General features: G+C 46.1%; 1 protein-coding gene across 3 annotated transcripts in view; it reads left to right on the plus strand.

Annotated features, from left to right (window-relative positions):
* The window catches only part of LOC122541732 (glutamate receptor ionotropic, delta-1-like), an 849,209-nt gene that overhangs the window by 698,979 nt on the left and 132,160 nt on the right, over window positions 1–18,070 (plus strand). For all 3 annotated transcript variants that reach the window (XM_087982611.1, XM_087982612.1, XM_087982613.1), the window contains 3 exons: window positions 5,533–5,634; window positions 7,800–7,997; window positions 13,494–13,824. In XM_087982611.1, the coding sequence (XP_087838737.1) occupies window positions 5,533–5,634; window positions 7,800–7,997; window positions 13,494–13,824 (631 nt within the window). The remainder of the gene's footprint in view (window positions 1–5,532; window positions 5,635–7,799; window positions 7,998–13,493; window positions 13,825–18,070) is intronic.

An 18,070-nucleotide genomic window follows, 5' to 3' on the forward strand; every position in this document is an offset into this window, starting at 1 on the left:
TTTGTGAGATTTTCCATGTTGCTGAGTCAGCTCCTGTGCTGCAGAGCCCAGCGGGGGCTGGAGAGGAGGGGGGAGTGGAGATGGGGAAGCTGGAGATGTTGAGACATGTGCTAGCTTGCAATGATTGATATGTTAGAAAAAAGAGGAAAAGTATCTGAGAGTCAGGAAGCTGCAGTGTTGTTGATCTCTTCATTCTGATCTTACTGATGATATTGATCAGAGCCAGCGGTCTGGAGCTCACTCCTAAATCTCTGCTGTCTGCCTCCCTTTCAAGCCCAATCATTCTCAAGATATTGCCTTTTCAAACCTTACCTTTTCTTTCAGGCTTGTCTTCCTCAAGTTCCTGCTGGGTTCAAATGATTCTCCTGCTCCTTTGTAAATTCACTGGAGAGGTTTGGCAGCATAAAGAGTACTGTTCAAGGTGAATTGTTATTGCTGTTTGCTTTGAGCTCTCCTGCTTAATAAATTGTTTGACCATTTCTAACATCCTCGATTACTCATTAGCCAAAACCTTCTAAGGTGACAGATGTTTTTGTCAAAAGGCTTGAGGTTCCGAAAAGCCTGTGAAAAACTTACTTAGACCTCCCTCCCCTGGTTTTGTACAATTTTCTATTTGTTTCAACTGGGGAAAGGGGACCTCCCATTGGCCAATTCCCAGTTTATTCAAACATTCATGAAATGCCCCTGGATACATTGGTATTTGATGCTCATTCCCAGATGGCCTGGAATTAATTGGCTCTCTGGGCCCTTTCTGAGGACAGGGGAGAGTTAATTACATTGCAATCAAAGCAAAATACTGCAGCTGCTGGAAGTCTGAAACAAACATAGAAAGTGCTGGAGAAACTCAGTGGTTCTGGAAGCAAGAGAGAGACAGGTTTAATGTTTTGATTCCAGTATGACTCAGCTTCTGCATTGAGTTACAAGTTCTGGGTCAGTGGTCCTCTCACACACCCCCACCCACAGCCCACCTCCCCAATGGTCATAAACAGTTTTCGGTTTTCCAGCGTTTGGTATGTGATAAGCAGTCAGGCAGCAGGTTAGGATCATGGGAATGTGTCGCTGGGTCAGGGGGTGTTGCTAGTTATTGATGTGTCAGAAAGAACATCGCACCCCTCCCCCACTCCTTCCAGAGGGGATCATATGGATTCAAGAGGACTGTCTTTGAATGAGGGATTAGAATGAGTTTGTGTCAGCAGTGTAATGGTGAATATGGTGCCATGGGGGATGTTGTGACCCACAGGCCTGACTTGCTGAATAAGATGATATCAACTCATTAAACAACATCCCACCCTTCAGTTTGTAGTTGTTTTTATATGTGATGAAGTCTGTGATGATCTACAGAAAATAACATCTGGAACTAACTAATTCTACAGTTACCCTGGAATTACTAACAAGAACATCACCTCTGTCCGCAGAATGAAAGAAAGCTCAGTAAATAATTTTCCAATCAGTGCAAGTCAACCTGTCGCAAGTATAGTTCTGTGAGCCCAAGGAGACCACTTTCCTAGTTTATGTGCAGACAGTAAAGCTGCAATTTCTCTCACTACTTTCAAACTCTGGGCTAAAGGCTGCATTAATGTTGGCTGGTGTAGTGTCTGTGTGTAATTGATGGACAGTAGCAGAAGCAGCTCACATACAGAAATTGCCCTTTCACCTCCAACCAGGAAAATGGCTGCCAATGTTTCTCCCCCTGCCACGAACACTTTCACCTCCCCAATTAAGCAATTACCCTCCCAGGATGCTGAGCTCCAGCCTATTCACAGTTTCGTCATCCTGTTGAACCCTAAGCTGCAACAAGATCCTTCAGATCAAAAGCAACAAGTATTTATTGAGCAGATTTCACAGGTTGAGGCCGTTTACTCCAGGAATAACTGGTAATGCTTTAGCTTCAGTTAGCAAAGAGCAGAGTGTCACTCAGCCAGAATTAGCAAATTATTGAGACTGACCCAAAAGTGACTTTTTATGATATTCCTGAATGGGATGTGGGCATTGCTGTCTAGGCCAGCAATTATCACCCACCCCCTAAGTGCCCTTAAACTGAAAGGCTTGCTCAGCTAATTCAGAGGGCAATTGAGAGTCGACCACATTGCTATCAGCCAGACCAGGTAAGGATGGTTCTTCCATAAAGGACATTAATGAACCTGTTGGGCTTTTATAACAATAATTATCTGCAGTGTTTACATGGTCACTATTATGCTAGCTTTGAATGCCAGAATTTGTTAAACATCAAATATCACAGTTGACCATGATGGGACTCATACCTGTGTCCCCTGGACATTGCCTGGCTCGCTGGAATCTTGGTCCATTAGGTGACTCCTCCCATGGGAGGATGTAAAGGTGGAGGAGTTTGAGAGTGGAATTTGTAAGTGTGGTGCTGACGAGGCTGAAGGCATGGTGTGGCAAACTGTATCATGATAGCACACTCACAGAAACCTCTGAGGGAGCTAGCTGCTGCCTATGAGACTGTGTGTGTCAGGCACCTCTGTGAGATTGCAGTTATACTACCCTGCCAGTCCGAGAACATCAGAAAGAGCTTCAGCTCCTGACTATACCAGGCTGTAGCTCACAATCTACTTACCAGCTCTGCTCAGGTAAGGTTTAACATCCTGCTTTACCAAAATGGCATCTCTAAATGTCACATTGTGTGATACCTCACTGATGAGAAAGTGAGGTCTGCAGATGCTGGAGATCAGAGCTGAAGATGTGTTGCTGGAAAAGCGCAGGTCAGACAGCATCCAGGGAACAGGAGAATCGACGTTACGGGCATAAGCACGTTCATGAAGAAGGGCTTATGCCCGAAACGTCGATTCTCCTGTTCCCTGGATGCTGCCTGACCTGCTGTGCTTTTCCAGCAACACATCTTCAGCTCTGATACCTCACTGAACAGAGTAGGGATCAGTCTGGGCGTGAGTTAGTAATTGAAAGAGACCTGCAGTGTTCGTTATCATGGTGACAGAAACAAGGACATTTGTGTACAGCAAGGCTTTAGAACCTGACATGATATGACTGAGCTGTTCATTCGTTTTTAGTGTTGGTTGAAGAAGACTTTGTGACCAGGAGGACGAATATCTTTCTGCTTGAAGTTAAACCAAGCAGCTTCAGTTTAAAGTCAGATTGAAGGCTGGCTTCCCTGGCAGTGCAGCACTCCCTCAGTGTCACACTCGGAAAGTGCTCCATTCACAGCCATCCTGAGGCATTGCTGCTAACTGGATCATTGACTAAAAACACCCAACTGACAGCGTCATTTCAAGAGTAACGAGAGAATACTCTGCCTCTGAGCAAATTTCACAGACAAATTACAAAGCCCTTCCTTAGAGGATGGTGCAGTCTTACTGAGTGAAGATCCAGGGCAGGGTGATTATAATCAATGAGTAGTCAATGCACAGGCTTCCAGCTTTCTAGTGAGGAGTCAAACAGCTGGCGAGCATTTCAGTGCCAGGACTCGTTGTTGGGAAATAGCCACTAAGGAGGATAGCAGCTGCTGTCTCTGGTTAGTAACAAGTCAATGCTTTCATGAGGTATGGGCACTTAGTGGAAATAACTCCATCAGTGATTCACTACTGTCAGCATCTGCTGTTATCAATCACACATATTGAACCTCTGCCATTGACTGTTGTCAGGAGTCAGTTGCATGAGACTGCAGAGTTACACAGGCATCCTGATCAATGACCAATGCCAGTTACTGTCAGACAATCCATGAACATATTCATAACAATCAAGCACTTCAAGCTGCAATGTGCATTCCAGTCCATTCACATTAGCACACTGTTACATCTTCACTACTATCCAACCAAAACCAGCCTCCGGTAACCCTCTATGCCAAGGGATACATGACCAGCGATGTCAGTCCAAGGATTATGTGAGGACACTCCCTCCCTCAGAGCTCCTGGGTTCAAACCTCACTTCAAGATGTTTAGCCACAGACTAGAATCTGAGAATCCCGAGGGGCTGCAACTGCTGCTGGGCTTCACTGAGCTGCAGGTACAACAGTGGCAAGAGAGAATGGAAGTCAATATGTTTGCAATTAGAAAGCGGAAACCCCCATTTGGCTGGCCACATGGCTAGCTGGAAACATTACAAAGCATTACTGAGGGAGGGCCGCACTGTCAGAGGGTCAGTGCTGAGGGAGTGCCGCACTATTGGAGGGTCAGTGCTGAGGGAACGTTGCACTGTCAGAGGGTCAGTGCTGATGGCGTGCTGCATCGTCGGAGGGTCAGTGTTGAGGGAGTGTTGCACTGTCGGAGGGTCAGTGCTAAGGGAGTATCACATTGTCGGAGGGTCAGTGCTGAGGGAGTGTCGCACTGTCGGAGGGTCAGTGTTGAGGGAGTGTTGCACTGTCGGAGGGTCAGTGCTGAGGGAGTGCTGCACTGTCGGAGGGTCAGTGCTGAGGGAGTGTCGCACTGTCGGAGGGTCAGTGCTAAGGGAGTGTCACACTGTTGGGAGGTCAGTGCTGAGGGAGTGTCGCACTGTCGGAGGGTCAGTGCTAAGGGAGTGTCACACTGTTGGAGGGTCAGTGCTGAGGGAGTGTCACATTGTCGGAGGGTCAGTGCTGAGGGAGTGCCGCACTGTCGGAGGGTCAGTGCTGAGGGAGTGATGCACTGTCGGAGGGTCAGTGCTAAGGGAGTGTCACACTGTTGGAGGGTCAGTGCTGAGGGAGTGTCGCACTGTCGGAGGGTCAGTGCTAAGGGAGTGTCACACTGTTGGAGGGTCAGTGCTGAGGGAGTGTCACATTGTCGGAGGGTCAGTGCTGAGGGAGTGCCACACTGTCGGAGGATCAGTGTTGAGGATGTGCTGTGCTTAAAACAAATGGAAAACAGAAAACATTAGTGAAACTCAGCCGATCTGGCAGCATCTGTGGAGCAAGAAACAGAGCTAACATTTCAATTCAATGACATTTCATCAACACCCAAAGGGTATTAGTGATGGGCAACAGTTTCTGGTCCAGCTGGTGATGCCCACATTGTGTGAACACCGAATAACAGGTGCCAGGGGAACTGAGCCTGTACAGTATTTTCTAGTTGCAGCATTCACCGTTGTTTGCAGTTTATTAAAACAAAATCTTTAACTATTTATTTCCTTGCTGTCTATGGGAGCTCATTGTGCACATTGCCACATTTTCCTTCGATTATAACAACGACAACGGCAGAAGATAGCTCATTGGCTTTAATGCCTTTTCGGATTCCATGAGGTCAAGAGGTCATGTCGGAAATATAAAGCGTTTCCTGCAGTATTTTGTAATTCCTCCCCCAAATGGACCCAGTAATGGCGCAGAATAATCCAATCCAATTCACGTCCACTGTAAATCTCCTGACTCTCCTCTTACTCAGGTTAAAGTAAGTCTTACTAAATGTGACCATCTTCTTTCAGCTGAGTTTCATGATGATTGGAGCAGGTGGATTTGAGACTGACAAACAGCTGAGTAAACCCATGGCAAGAACGTTTGGCCGTCAGCGAATTTGACGTTTCATCATCACTCCCAGCTGACGAGGCTGGTTTGACTCATGACTGTGTCCTTGTTTTTGTCCCCTGCAGTTGGCTGTCTGGGATCCAGTGAAGGGCCTCAATGGGAGTCTCCAGGAGAGGCGTTTGGAAAGTGACATGCAAGGAGTCACTCTGAAAGTGGTCACTATTCTGGTAACTAGAAACCTCACCAATTCAACTACTGTTCATACTTACACAATACTGCATTCCCTTTCCTCCTCTCTGTCAACCCCCACCCCCAACTCATAGAGTCAGAGATTCATACAGTACGGGAACAGACCCTTCGCTCCAACTCATCCATGCTGACCGAGTTTCCCAAATTAATCTAGTTCCATTTGCCTGAGTTTGGTCCATACTCCTCTAAACCTTTCATATTCATGTACTGATGCAAGTGTCTTTTAAATGTTGTAACTGTACCCGCATCTACCATTTCATCAGGCAGTTGATTCCATATACAAACCAGCCTCTGTGTGAAAACACTGCCCCTCAAGTACCTTTTAAATCTTTCTCCTCTCACCTTAAAAAATATGCCCTCCAGTGTTGAATCCCCGCTACCCTTGGAAAAAGATCTTTGTAAATCACCTTATCCATGCCCCTCATGATTTTATAAACTTCTAAGCCCCTCAACCTGCTATACTCAAGAAGAAAAATGATGTGGAGGAGCCCATGTTGGACTGGGGTGAATAACGTTAAAAATCACATAACACCAGGTGATAGTCCAACTGGTTTATTGGGAGATACAAGCTTTCAAAGCACTGCTCCTTCATCAAGTATCTATAAATTTGGTGTCTTATGATCTTGCCGCACTAGCTACTGATGAAGGAGCAGCGCTCTGAAAGCTTGTACTGCACTTCCAAATAAACCTGTCGGACTATAACCTGATGTTGTGTGATGTTTAACTTTGTCCAGGGGAAAATGTCACTGCCTATTCAGCTTTTCTTTATAATTCAAACCTTCCAATCCCAGTAACATCCTTGTAAATCTTTTCTGCACTATTTCCAATTCAGAAATAACCTTCCTAAAGCAGAGCAACCAGGACTGTGCACTGTACTCCAAACGTTCCCTCACCAACAAACCTTACAGATGCAGCATGATGACCCAACTCCCATAGTCAATGGTCTGACCAATGGAGGCAAGCCTGCCTAACGCCTTCTCCACCATCCTGCCCACTTGTGATACAACCGCTCAGCAACCCTCTCCAGAGCCCAACCTTTAACTGTGTAAGTCCTGCCCTGGTTTGTCTTACCAAAATGCAACACCTCGCATTTATCTGAATTAAACTCCATCTGCCATTTCTTGACTCACTGGCCCAGTTGATCAAAATCCCATTGTACTCTGAGATAACCTTCTTCACTGTCCACTACACCACAAATGTTGATGTCCTCACAAATGTACTAACCATGCTTCCTATATTCACATTCAAATCATTTATCAACCTCAATAAGATCACTCCTCAACCTCTCTCTCACCCCTCTCACTCCAGCCCTCTATTTCCCTCCCTCCTGTCACTCCCCTTTCTCCTTCCCCTCACTCCTCTCTGTCACTTCCCCTCTCTCTTGTCCTGCACTCCCCTGCTGTGTGATGATCCCAAATTCTCCTCTCAGAATCATGCAGAACACTTCAAGGTTCACTTACATCAATCCTGCCTCAGCTGTTTCTTTGAAATAACTCCCAGATTGTCCATGATCATTCTGCCACTTGACACCATCCTCCCCGCCACCCCCCCTCCCCCCCCCCCCACCCCCGGTCACGATGTTCTTTCCCAATAATTAACCCGCCCCTGGAACTCCGACCTTGGCATCTCCCTTGCAGCTGACAGGGGTTGGAGTAAGTCTCCTGCACTGCCATGTGTTTTCCCTGAGCACTGTGGAAATTCGATTCAGCAGCATGGATCCCTGATGTCTCAGTTCATGGCCAAAGCTTTGAGGGACAGAAAAATGTGTTTGGATTTTTTGTTTTTCCAGTTTTCCTCCAACTGTTTACAAGGTTTCAGAAACAGTATGAAGGGGATGGTGCAGAGTGCCAGTCTGTCAGTGCTCCAGGTTACTCTCAGTGCTGGTTAATGCCCCACATCATTCATTGCTTGAATGCATTTTTCTTTAAAAAGCAGCAAGAATGCAAGAACGAGATGTCAATCACTCCTATTGCTAATGACCATTAATAACGTGATGAAATTTGCACAGAAGGTTGGGATTTCTCTCTCGTCACTTGCTGCTGGCCAACCTGCTGTGCAAGTTTGCTGATGGAATAAACTTCACTTTCTGTCACACGACCAATCCCCACAGTTACCTCCAGCTCAACATTGTGTGTCTCCACAGGAAGAGCCCTTTGTAATGGTGGCTGAGAACATCTTGGGACAACCGAAACGCTATAAGGGGTTTTCCATTGACGTCCTTGATGCACTGGCAAAGCACTTGGGATTCAAATACGAGATCTATCAAGCTGTGGACCATAAGTATGGCAGTCAGTTACCCAATGGATCGTGGAATGGAATGATTGGGGAACTCATTAACAAGGTGAGTATTCATTTCTTATTTGGTAAGCTCAGCCAATAATCTAGGAGAACACTCCAGTGCAGCTCTGGGAGGGTATCACACCCTCTGACAGAGGAACGGTGTGTTTGTGAGATTGTGATAAGGAGCAGGGTTCAGGGCACATGCATACTTGAAGCAGGTCAGGAGTGATATGTACTGATGCTGAGAAAACTCTAGAAAGATATCCCAGTGAGCAACAGATACTGAAGAGTTTGGCCTTTCATTGCCCAGAGGACAGTCAGGCTATGGGTTCTCACCAACATCCCAGCAATCAGGCTGAAGACCTGTGTTCCAGAACCTGTCACACGCCTGGCCAAGCTGTTCCACAACAACTATAATGTCAGTGTCTGCCCAACAATGTGGAACATTACCTGGGTATGTCCTGTATCAAAAAGCAGGACAAATCCAAACCTGTCAATTCCTGCCCAATCGGTCTACTCTCCATCATCAGTAAAGGGATGGAAGGGATCAGTAACAGTGCTATCAAGCAGCAACTGCTCAGCAATAACCTGCTCAGTGACGCCCAGTTTGGGTTCCACCAGGGCCACTCAGCTCCTGACCTCATTAAAGCCTTGGTTCAGACATGGACAAAAGAGCTGAATTCCAGAGGGGAAGGGAGAGAGAGAGACAACCCTTTACATCAAGGTCTCATTTTACAGAGTGTGGCATCAAAGAGCCCCAGCAAAACTAGCATAAATGGATATCAGGGGCAAACTCTCCAATGCTGGAGTCATATCTGACACACAGGAAGATGGCTCCTGTGGACGTCAGTCATCTCAGCTCCAGGACATCTCTGTAGGAGTTCCTCAGGGTAATGTCCTAGACCCAACTATCTTCAGCTGCTTCATCAATAACTTTCCCTCCATTATAAGGTCAGAAATGGGGATATTTGACAGAACGTTCAGTACCATTCTCCAACTCCTCAGATACTGAAGCAGTCTATGTTCAAATGTAACAAGATCTGGACAATGTCCTGGCTTGGGTTGTAAAGTAACATTCGTGTTATCTCCGACTGCTCCTTGACATCCAAAGTGTTCACTCAACTGGATTCACTATAGAAATATCGAAACATTAAAAAAATTGAAGCCAAAATAAGCCATTCAGTCCTTGAGCCTGCTCCACCATTCAATATGGTCATGACTGATCATCGAGCTCAATACCCGAATCCCGCCCTCCCCCCATATCGCTACAAGAGCTATATCTTCGTAAAAACATCGTATTTTAGTTTCAGCCACTTTCTGTGCTCATGAATTCCACAGGCTCACTACTCTCTGGGTGACGACATTTCTCTTCATCTTGGTCCTAAAGGTTTACCTCTTGTCCTTACACTATTGCCCATGGCTCTGGACTGCTCCACCATAAGGAACATCCTTCCTGCATCTGCCTTGTCTCTGTGTATAAATACGTGATATATAGATTAGATTACTTACAGTGTGGAAACAGGCCCTTCGGCCCAACAAGTCCACACCGCCCTGCCGAAGCGCAACCCACCCATACCCCTGCATTTACCCCTTACCTAACACTACGGGCAATTTAGCATGGGCAATTCACCTAACCTGCACATCTTTGGACTGTGGGAGGAAACCGGAGCACCCGGAGGAAACCCACGCAGACACGGGGAGAATGTGCAAACTCCACACAGTCAGTCGCCTGAGGCGGGAATTGAACCCGGGTCTCTGGCGCTGTGAGGCAGCAGTGCTAACCACTGTGCCACCGTGCCGCCCACTAAATATATAAACTGATATAAATACTGTAGCTACAGAAGCTAGGAGTACTGCAGTGAGTAACTCCCCTCCTGACTCCCCAGAGCCTGTCCAATATCTACAAGGCACAAGTCAGGAGTGTGATGGAATACTCCCAACTTGCCTGGATGGCTGCAGCTCCAACAACATGTAAGAAGCTTGACCTCATCCGGGACAAAGCAGTTCATTTGATTGATGTTATATCCACAAACATCCCCTCCCTCTCCCACCCACTCTCAGTCGCAACAGTGTGTACCATTTGCAAGATGCACTGCAGACATTTACCAAGGCTCTTTAGACAGCACCTTCCGAACCCACAGCTACTTCCATCTCAAAGAGCAAAGGCAGCAGATACATGACACAAAGATCAATGGAAGGACAGATAGCATTGAGGAGGCAGGGAGGCTACAGAAGGATGTGGACAGGTCAGGAGAGTGAGTGAAGAACTGCTGGATGGAAAACAAAGTGCGAGGTTATGCACATGGCTTGGAAGAATCAAGATGTAGAGTCTTTTCTAAGTAGGGAAATGCTTTGGAAATCTGAACCACAAAGAGACTGAGAGTCCTAGTTCAGGATTCTCTGAAGGTTAACATGCAGGTTCAGTTAGCAGTTAGGAAGGCAAATGCAGTGTTAGCATTTATTTCAAGATGGCCAGAATACAAGGCTAGGTATGCACTGGTGAGGCTGTATAAAGCTCAGGTCAGACCACATTTGGAATATTGTGAGCAGTTTTGGGCCCTGTATCTAAGGAAGGATGTGCTGGCCTGGAGGACAGTCCAAAGGAGGTTTACAAGAATGATCCTGGGAATGAGGGGTTTGTCATATAAGGAGCAGCTGAGGACTCTGGGTCTGTACTTGATGGGGTTTAGGAGGATGAGGGGGATCTAATTGAAGCTTACAGAATCCTGAGAGGCCTGAACAGAGTGGATGTGGAGAAGATGTTTCTGCTGTAGGCCCGACTGGGGCCTGAGGGCACAGCCTCAAAGTGAAGGGATGACCCTTTAGAACTGAGATGAGGAGGGATTTCTTCAGCTGGGGGTGGGGAATCTGTGGAACTCATTGCCACAGAGGGCTGTGGAGGCCAAGTCATTGAATGTCTTTAAGACAGAAACAGATAAGTTCTTGATTAGTAAGAATATCAAAGGTTACATGGAGAAGGCTTGGATAGGGTGGACGTTAGGAAATTGTTTCCATTAGGCGAGGAGACTAGGACCTGTGGACACAGCCTTAGAATTAGAGGGGGTAAATTCAGAACAAAAATCAAAACATTTCTTCAGCCAGAGAGTGGTGGGCCTATGGAATTCATTGCCGCAGAGTGCAGTGGAGGCCGGGATGCTAAATGTCTTCAAGGCTGAGATTGATAAATTCTTGACGTCACAAGGAATTTCAGGGCTATGGGGAGAATGCGGGTAAGTGGAGTTGAAATGCCCATCAGCCATGATTGAATGGTGGAGTGGACTCGATGGGCCGAATGGCCTTACTTCCACTCCTATGTCTTATGGTCTTAAGGCAGGAGAATGGGGTTGAGAAACATATCAGCCATTATTCAATAGCAGAGCAGACTCGATGGGCGAAATGGTACAATTCTGCTGCTATATCTCATGCTCTTATCGTCTACATGGGAACACTGCCATCTCCAAGTTCCCCTCCAAGTCACTCACCATCCTGATTTGCAAATATCTCGCTGGTTCTTTAGTGTCACTGGGTCAAAATCCTCGACCTCCCTCCTTAATGGCATTGTAGGTGTCCTTGCAGCTCCAGACGTCAGCTCCCCAGCCCTTCTCCAGGGCAAATAGTGCTGGCCAATAAATACTGGTGAAGCCAGCAATGAGTATAGCCTGTAAACAAGTGGAATGAATAACCAGAGAGCTCCTGTGGGAAAGGTTTGCTCAAAGCAGACAAATATGAATGTTTTCAATCGAATCAACAAGTTTACATCAATCATTTGGTACAACATCAGTCTCACCCTGTGACTACAATTGATTCAGGGACTGACAAAGATGAATAAATCCCACTGTTTGTTGAGATTTGAAGAAGAGTGTGGGATATGATCTGTTCCAGTAGGTTCACGTTCCAGTACCCTTTATCTGGTGATGTTTTTCCACCCACATTGCAGATTCTTTCCCAGATTTTCTGGATTTGTGGGAATGCTTTCCTTGCCCATGTAACTATCCACACCAAGATCAATGACTGCCAGTCTCTAAAAGACACTCTCTTCAAAAAGAAATGTTGACCTTTTGTGGCATTTGTAAAATGCTCAGGTATTTTCTGAGATGGGGCTTGTGGGTTACCTGCTGATGCCAGTCTCTAACTTGTTAACACATAATGGCAGAGCAATGGTCTAACTCCCATTCAAGCCAGGAGGGGACAACTCCTGCCTCGGGCTGGCACTGGGAGTGAATGTACAGAGGAAACACTCAGTGTCTGACCCAGCTCCTTGTCTCTGGTTAATGTTTACTGAAGGTGGGCTGCATCAAGGTGGGCTCCACAGTTCGAATCACTGACCTACTCTGAAACGTGGCGAGTTACTAGGTTAAGTATCTTGTTAAGTATTGGACTGCAGGCCCCTGTCTCTGACACTAAAGAGATTATCAAACACATTCTCAGGTGGACCACAGGCATCAAAATTCTCAACATTTGCCACTTTGGGCATATGAAGATCCCATCCAAGGTTTCAGGCTGACCACCTTTCACCCAAACTGACGGGAAGTGGTCATTTCTCTCCAGGCTGCACACTGATAGGGCACCCTCATCCATTGTGGTTCTACCTCAATGTAGCCAGCAAACAAAGTCATAGAGTCATACAGCACAGACACAGACCTTCAGTCCAACTTGTCCAAGTTTCCAAACTAAACGAGTCCTATTTGCCTGTGTTTGGCCTATATCCCTCTAAGGAGAAAGTGAGGGTTGCAGATGCTGGAGATTAGAGTCGAGAGTGTGTTGCTGGGAAAGCACAGCAGGTCAGGCAGCATCCGAGGAGCAGGAGAATCGATGTTTCGGGCATAAACCCTTGCTGCCTGACCTGCTGTTATTTTCCAGCACCACACTCTCGACTCTCATATCCCCCTAAACTTTTCCTATTCGTGTACCTGTCCAAATGATTTTTAAACATTGTAACTGTAACTGCATCTATCACTTAGCATAGAACATAGATCAGTGCAGCACAGGAACAGGCCCTTCAGCCCACAATGCTGTGCCAAACATGACACCAAATTAAGCTAACCCCTTCTGCTTGCCCTAGGTCCATATCCTTCCATTTCTTGCATATTCATGTGCTTATCTAAAAGTGCCTTGAACGCCCATATCATATCTGCCTCTGGCAGTTCATTCCACACACAACAATGCGCCAGACTGGGAGTCAACAAAGATCATCATCAGAAGTGGGTTATGCATTCTCCAAGCGAGGAAGTTAGCAGCAGAGCAGATGAGGTATTTCAGACAATCAAAGGAATATATGAGGTGGTAACAGAACGATTTATTGCTCTTGTAGCAAATCCAAAAGAAAGAAGCATCATCTTCGAACGAAAATGAAAGCTTCCTCAATCTAGAAGATGCCTCTGCCAGAGAGGGATGTGAGAATGTAGAACTGACTTTCCCAGAAGCAGATTGATAGTAAACTCACTGGAGAAGGATATTTGGGAAGGAGCAGGAGCCATTGGGATAAAAGTGTTGCTGAACACAGGAGGCCTGGTCTGGACAGCGTGGTGGTAACTCACCTCTGTTTTCTTGTTTACAGAAAGCAGACATTGCAATCTCGGCGATAACCATCACTCCGGAGAGAGAGAACGTTGTGGATTTCAGCAAGCGCTACATGGATTATTCCGTCGGAATCCTCCTGAAAAAGCCAGAGGAAAAGATTAACATTTTCTCGATCTTTGCTCCCTTTGACCTGGCAGTCTGGGCCTGTATTGCTGCTGCGATCCCTTTGGTCGGCGTCCTGATCTTTGTGCTCAATCGCGTGCAGTTGGTCCGAACTCAGACACCTACACATCCTCAGACCCCCCCTTCCACCTCCAACACTCTTCACAGTGCCATCTGGCTGGTGTATGGTGCATTCGTTCAACAAGGTACGTCACAACCTTCTCATGAGTGTCACAGTGTGGCTGATTGTAATATGACATGAGACCAAGTGTAATGGGCATGGACATAGGGGATGTACATGGGATGGAGAATGTGAATGGTGATGTGTGTGGAATGTCCAGTGGGGATAGTAATAGGAGTTCCCTGAGGGAGGAGAGGGGAGTTGGGTGGAGAAGGCGAAGGCTGCAGGGAAGTGATTAACCTGCCCATTTTCATAAGCCGGCCTTCATCGCAATCATCGAGTCATCAAACCTTTACAGCACAGGAAGAGTCTATTCAGCCTGTCCTGTCTGTGCTGGGTCTCTGCAAGAGGAACTTACTGTCAGCCACATCCCAGGCTTTTCCCCAGAGCTCTGTAAATCTTTCATTAATCTGTCATAGGCTGAGGGGTGGCCCTCAGAAAACTGAGATCATTGTGCAATAAATGCAGGGATAGGATGTGGTTGGAAACAGGAATGGCCAGCAGTTGAGAATGTTGGGAGTGCACTCTTTCCAATCTCCTGGCCTTTCAGCTTCTGCACTCTGTTTTTCTTTGCTGTCTCTGAATTCACCAAAATTCCCACACCCTTCCTCATTAACTCACTGCACAAATCCTATTGGTGAAATGAGAAATCAACTGAGTGGAATGCATGACCTTCCCGAATGGCTCAGAGTCCAGGGATCCAGATCTGGAGTAGCCCAGCCATAGAGTCATAGAGTCATAGAGATGTACAGCATGGAAACAGACCCTTCAGTCCAACACGTCCATGCCGACCAGATATCCCAACCCAATCTAGTCCCACCTGCCAGTACCCGGCCCATATCCCTCCAAACCCTTCCTATTCATATACCCATCCAAATGCCTCTTAAATGTTGCAATTGTACCAGCCTCCACCACATCCTCTGGCAGCTCATTCCATACATGTACCACCCTCTGCATGAAAAGGTTGCCCTTAGGTCTCTTTTATATCTTTCCCCTCTCACCCTAAACCGATGCCCTCTAGTTCTGGACTCCCTGACCCCAGGGAAAAGACTTTGTCTATTTATCCTATCCATGCCCCTCATAATTTTGTAAACCTCTATAAGGTCACCCCTCAGCCTCTGACACTGCAGGGAAAACAGCTCCAACCTGTTCAGCCTCTTCCTGTAGCTCAGATCCCCCAATCCTGGCAACATCCTTGTAAATCTTTCAAGTTTCACAACATCTTTCTGATAGGAAGGAGACCAGAATTGCACGCAATATTCCAACAGTGGCCTAACCAAGGTCCTGTACAGCCGCAACATGACCTCCCAACTCCTGTACTCAATACTCTGACCAATGAAGGAAAGCATACCAAACACCTTCTTCACTATCCTATCTACCTGCGACTCCACTTTCAAAGAGCTATGAACCTGCACTCCAAGGTCTCTTTCTTCAGCAACACTCCCTCGGACCTTACCATTAAGTGTACAAGTCCTGCTATGATTTGCTTTCCCAAAATGCAGCACCTCGCATTTATCTGAATTAAACTCCATCTGCCACTTCTCAGCCCATTGGCCCATCTAGTCCAAATCCTGTAGTAATCTGAGGTAACCCCCTTCGCTGTCCACTACACCTCCAATTTTGGTGTCATCTGCAAACTTACTAACTGTACCTCTTATGCTTGCATCCAAATCATTTATGTAAATGACAAAAAGTAGAGGGCCCAGCACCGATCCTTGTGGCACTCCACTGGTCACAGGCCTCCAGTCTGAAAAATAACCCTCCACCACCACCCTCTGTCTTCTACCTTTGAGCCAGTTCTGTATCCAAATGGTTAGTTCTCCCTGTATTCCATGAGATCTAACCTTGCTAATCAATCTCCCATGGGGAACCTTGTCGAACACCTTACTGAAGTCCATATAGATCACATCTACTGCTCTGCCCTCATCAATCTTCTTTGTTACCTCTTCAAAAAACTCAATCAAGTTTGTGAGACATGATTTCCCACGCACAAAATCATGTTGACTATCCCTAATCAGTCCTTGCGTTTCCAAATACATGTACATCCTGTCCCTCAGGATTCTCACCAACAACTTGCCCACCACCGAGGTCAGGCTAACTGGCCTATAGTTCCCTGGCTTGTCTTTACCACCCTTCTTAAACAGTTTGGCACCACGTTTGCCAACCTCCAGTCTTCCGGCACCTCACCTGTGACTATCAAACCGGAATGAAGTAGGAATGTCAGCTTCCTGTTGCTAGCCGAGGGGTTAGAAATGTTTGACTGTGAATTTTTGGAAATCTCTCTCTCAGCAAGCTGGGGATGCTCAGTGGTTGAGTGCACTAAGGATAGTGATTGATCGATTTTTGAGGAAGTCAGAGGATCAGGCTGGAATAGTGGAGTTCAGGTGGGCAAGGAGGCACCAGCATGGAATGGTGGAGCTAGTCTGAGGAGCTGAATGGATTCTTCTGTTTAAGTATGTCCAGGAACCTGAGAAAACTCCACCCAAGTAACCTTTCATGCATTACTATGGTGGAATTCGTCGCAACTGAATTATTTTTCTTCAGTGTGATGGAAGACATTATGGAGACTTTCACATGGACAGAGAAACTGAGCAGAGTCCCTCAGATCACAGGAACATTGGAAAGTGCTGTTGTTATGTTCAAGCCAAATGGAATTTAAATGAATTTTTAGCATAAGGTGGACATGAACTTTTACTCCTGTCCTATTTTCCAAACTCCCAATGGCATCATTAACAAATGGCAAACACTGAAGATTAGCATAAAAGCAAAATCCTGCAGATACTGGAAATCTGAAACAAACACTGAAAATGCTGGAGAAACTCAGCAGGTCTGGCAGCATCTACAGAGACAGAGAGAGACAGAATCAATGCTTTTGACTCCAGTGACCCTTCTGTGGTACAGTTTTGAAAAGAGTTAAATCAGACTTGAAATGTTAACTCTGCTTCTCTTTTCCCTTAAGATTAACGAGCGGCTGTTCCATAGCACTGTATTAGCACCAGCTTTTAATTCCCAAGGAACAGAACAGTTCCTCAGGGCTACAAGAGATTTTCATGTACATTTTCAGCTATCAATTAATTGATGGGCAAAGTGCAGAGCATGAATTTAGAAAAAATCCAAATCTTTCTTTCTTACTCACAAACTAACCAGATCTTTAACAAGAAGGGTTTGCTTTTGAGCTCCACATTTGAAAGCAGAGCCCTATGTATTTAATTGTGCCCTGTCACACTGAGTAAACCCAGCAGCAATGGGGGCAGGCCATTCCCTTAGTCCCCAGAACCTGATTGGACACATGGGGGTGACATGTGGTGCTCAGAGGGTTGGATAGGAAATTGCAGGGATGTGGGGTGGAGTTTGACTGCTCTTTCTTGAGAACCAACACAGTCAGGACAGGCCAAAGGCTTCATTTTCTGAGATTGTATGATTCTGAAGTGAAAGGAGAGCTGTGGCAATCCTCATTGGTTCAGTTGGAAGGTGACACACAGATTAGGGAGCAGGGTACTAAAGGCTTGAGTAGGCTTCAGCTGTGCTGTGGAAGTGCTAAATAACTGTCACCCTGCAAAAGGTTTCGGAGATCCCTAGCGTCAATCTGCTGCTAATCCTTCTCTGAGACTCAGTGATGGAGGGTTAGTGGCAGGTACCACAAACTCTCTCCATGGGTGCATGAGTTCTCAACACATCCATGAGATGTTCTTCAGGTTTTACGATGAACAATCTTCTCTTTACAGGCTATAGGAAGAGGCAATGGCCTTGTGGTGTTATCATTGCATTGTTAATCCACAGATCTGGGGATCCAGGTTCAAATCCCACCACAGCAGATATTGAAATTTGGAATTCAATAAAAAAAACTAAAGGTCTAATGATGACCCTGAATCCATCTTTGATTGTCAGGGAAAGCCCATCTGGTACGTTAACGTCTAATAACTAAGGAAATCTGCCATCCTTACCTGGTCTGGCCTACTTGTGAACCCAGACCACACAGCAATGTGGTTGACTCTAAGCTGCCCTCTGGGATGGGCTATAAGTGCTGATCTAGCCAGTGATGCATCATCCCATGAATGAATAAAAAATGAGGCTTGGTTATTGCAGGCTCAGGGTTAATCCACGGGGGAATGAATCTGAAATTACTGCGAAATGAAGGCCTCGTTGATCAAAATGGGTAAAAAGCCGAGAGTTTACCACTTTGCAATCCCCAAGACAGTGACAACAAAATACCAATATTCATTTGCATTAATGTATCCTTATTAAAATAATGGAAATATATTTCTCAAAAT

The sequence above is a fragment of the Chiloscyllium plagiosum genome, unplaced genomic scaffold, assembly GCF_037043375.1.
Source record: "Chiloscyllium plagiosum isolate Xiang-an unplaced genomic scaffold, Cpla_swu_hap1 HiC_scaffold_43, whole genome shotgun sequence".
In the NCBI taxonomy this organism is placed as follows: Eukaryota; Metazoa; Chordata; class Chondrichthyes; order Orectolobiformes; family Hemiscylliidae; genus Chiloscyllium; species Chiloscyllium plagiosum.